This window comes from Rhinolophus sinicus, chromosome 18 (assembly GCF_057876585.1).
Source record: "Rhinolophus sinicus isolate RSI-liver-muscle chromosome 18, RSI-T2T, whole genome shotgun sequence".
NCBI classification, from domain to species: Eukaryota; Metazoa; Chordata; class Mammalia; order Chiroptera; family Rhinolophidae; genus Rhinolophus; species Rhinolophus sinicus.
This window is the reverse complement of record NC_142518.1, coordinates 101,556,070-101,559,075: the sequence shown is the minus strand read 5'-3', so window position 1 is coordinate 101,559,075 and position 3,006 is coordinate 101,556,070. Positions and strand designations below refer to the sequence as shown.

At 60.5% G+C, this 3,006-nt stretch overlaps 1 protein-coding gene across 1 annotated transcript; it reads left to right on the top strand.

Annotated features, from left to right (window-relative positions):
* Positions 1-226: 226 nt before the first annotated feature.
* On the top strand, positions 227-2,219 carry SOX3 (SRY-box transcription factor 3). Its single transcript, XM_019715759.2, has one exon. It carries the CDS (start codon positions 452-454, stop codon positions 1,550-1,552), a length of 1,101 nt encoding a protein of 366 aa, XP_019571318.3. The 5' UTR covers positions 227-451; the 3' UTR covers positions 1,553-2,219.
* Positions 2,220-3,006: the final 787 nt, after the last annotated feature.

The window sequence follows — 3,006 nt, the reverse complement described above, 5'->3', positions numbered from 1 at the left end:
ACGTCACCGGGACCAAGAGGAGTATGGGGGTGAACGAAAGGGCTCCCCGAACTCTTTTTTTTTTCCAGCGGGGCCGAACGGGGGCTCCGTGATGATTGGCCAGAGCGCATCACTGCAAGCCTGTCAATCACAGGGACTCCCGAAGGCGAGGGGCGGACCCAGCTCAACCCTGGGGGACCAGAGCAGGTATATAAGGGGGCTTGGTGAGCGCTCGGCCAGACTGCGAATGTGACCAGCTCGAGACTGCGCATCAGGTGAGAGTAGCCTGGGGGTTCCTGTTTACCTGGCGCAGAGCGCTTCGACCAGCCTGCCCTTCCCGTCCGACCCGCTGGCCCATCGGCCCCCAAGCGCCCCTCCGACGGAGTCCCCAGGCCTTTTCACGGTGGCCGCTCCAGCCCCGGGAGCGCCTTCTCCTCCCGCCACTCTGGCGCACCTTCTTCCCGCTCCGGCCATGTACAGCCTGCTGGAGACTGAACTCAAGAACCCGGTGGGGCCACCCACTCCAGCGGCGGGCGCGGGCGGCCCCACAGCCCCAGGCGGCGCAGGCAAGAGTAGCGCGAACGCAGTCAGCGGCGCGAACGCAGGCGGCGGCAGCGGCGGTGGTGCAAGCGGCGGTGGAGGGGGCAGCGATCAGGACCGCGTGAAGCGGCCCATGAATGCTTTCATGGTGTGGTCCCGCGGGCAGCGGCGCAAGATGGCCCTGGAGAACCCCAAGATGCACAATTCTGAGATCAGCAAGCGCTTGGGCGCCGACTGGAAACTGCTGACCGACGCCGAGAAGCGACCGTTCATCGACGAGGCCAAACGACTGCGCGCCGTGCACATGAAAGAATACCCGGACTACAAGTACCGGCCGCGCCGCAAGACCAAGACGCTGCTCAAGAAGGACAAGTACTCCCTGCCTGGCGGCCTGTTGCCCCCCGGCGCCGCCGCCGCCGCAGCTGCCGCCGCCGCCGCCGCCGCCGCCAGCAGTCCGGTGGGCGTGGGCCAGCGCCTGGACACGTACACACACGTGAACGGCTGGGCCAACGGTGCGTACTCGCTGGTACAGGAGCAACTGGGCTACGCGCAGCCCGCCACCATGAGCAGCCCGCCGCCGCCCGCGCTGCCTCAGATGCACCGCTACGACATGGCCGGCTTGCAGTATAGCCCCATGATGCCGCCCGGCGCCCAGAGCTACATGAACGCCGCCGCCGCGGCCGCCGCCGCCTCGGGCTACGGGGGCATGGCGCCCTCAGCTGCCGCTGCCGCCGCCGCCTACGGGCAACAGCCCGCCACCGCCGCTGCTGCCGCCGCCGCCGCCATGAGCCTGGGCCCCATGGGCACGGTGGTGAAGACCGAGCCCAGCTCGCCGCCGCCCGCCATCACATCGCACTCGCAGCGCGCGTGCCTTGGCGACCTGCGCGACATGATCAGCATGTACCTGCCACCCGGCGGGGACGCGGCTGACGCCGCCTCGCCGCTGCCTGGCGGCCGCCTGCACACCGTACACCAGCACTACCAGGGCGCTGGGACTGCTGTCAACGGAACGGTGCCGCTGACCCACATCTGAGCGCCCGCCTGCGCTCTCCGCCCCTACGCCCCCACCCCGCCCCGCCCCGCACCCCCAAGTTGGGACGCCTTGTTGTTTAGCTTTGCTTGCCTGGGTCTGTTGCCTTGTACCGATGATGGGGAGGACAGAAAGTTTTGCTGTAGCTGTCGGGTTTTGTACAAAAACATAAAGAAGTCCGGAGCAGCGGATACGGGACTTTCTAGAGCTCGGCTGCCCCATCCCTCCCCTTTTGTAGGTTGGGAATCGCTGTGATGTTTGCAAAGAAAAAGCAGCCCCCTCCTCCTACTGGGTTCCTGGGTTTTCCGGTTGCATTTGAAAATGTTGTCTGGTTAGTTTGCTGTTAGCCAAGGAGTGAGTGAATGGGAGAAACGTACTCTCGGGTGAGGCTGGCCTGAGACCTGCAACGCCCCCTCCCCCAGTCGCGTTGCATCTGTTTTCCTCGAGGTTTTTTGGCTGGCCGCGCGAAGTGGCGCGGTAGCTAAGGCCAGTGTTAATTTATAGCCAGGTGTGCGTGTGCCTCCCGCCTCGCCGCCCCAGCCGGGGGGCAGCTTGTCCAGTCCGCATTTAAGCTGTTGCGTTGGTGATTTCTGCCGTGATCTGTTCGATATTTCGTCGCGCTTATGTTTTCGTATTTCGTTTGGGTGGTGGGGAAGGGGCTATCTTGTTTCAGGTTTTTCAAGGTTTTACTCTTAATTCTTAAATGAGAGATCAATAAATTTTATAACCAACATAATGGAGTCGTGATAATTTTGCGGGCCTGAAACTTTAGGTATGGATTGGGGAGGAGACCATCACTCGGTATTATAACCATGGCCCGGTCCTGGGGCCAGGGAGGTCCCTGGGAAGAGGCGAGAGAGATTTGAAATGGTTTATCTTTCTCTTCAACTACTTGTAACCCAAAACACTGCGGCTCTCATTATATTCAACTAAAACTCCGAGGAAAAAGCGGTTTGTCTTCCTGGGAGCCCGCGCAGTCTAGCTAAGGTGAACCTCCGCGGCCACGCACTTGTTGATAGCGCTGAGCGGCCGCTGAAACCAGCCAAATAAGGGGCACCTTTACCTTTGTGCACTGGGGCGGGAAGACACTTGAGCAGAGCTGAAATATTTACAAAACGAAAACCCTTCGGAAATCTCAGTGATATTATTAATAATAAACGGGTCACCGGAATCCCAAGCAGGAAATAAGTACGTTTTAGCGGTGGTGGCGCAGAAGCGGCGGAGCCAACATTCAACACTAGGTTTGGTTTTTCAAAGTCCACCTTAGATTTGAAAAGATCACTAAAACTCCTCCGATGGCTTTTTCTTTTTGACTTGTCAATCCAGTCCACTTACTTGTTTTTTAGAAGAGGCTCCCTCTGTCCCAAGCCTCGCGACCGCTTTATTTTCCTCCCACACCGACTTTCCCCCAATCCCTGACCCTTGGCCATTACGCTGTGTCCCCCGAATGGCCTGGC

Excerpts from the sequence above, each read along its gene's own strand:
- SOX3 (XM_019715759.2), top strand. The coding sequence starts at position 452 with ATGTACAGCCTGCTGGAGACTGAACTCAAGAACCCGGTGGGGCCACCC.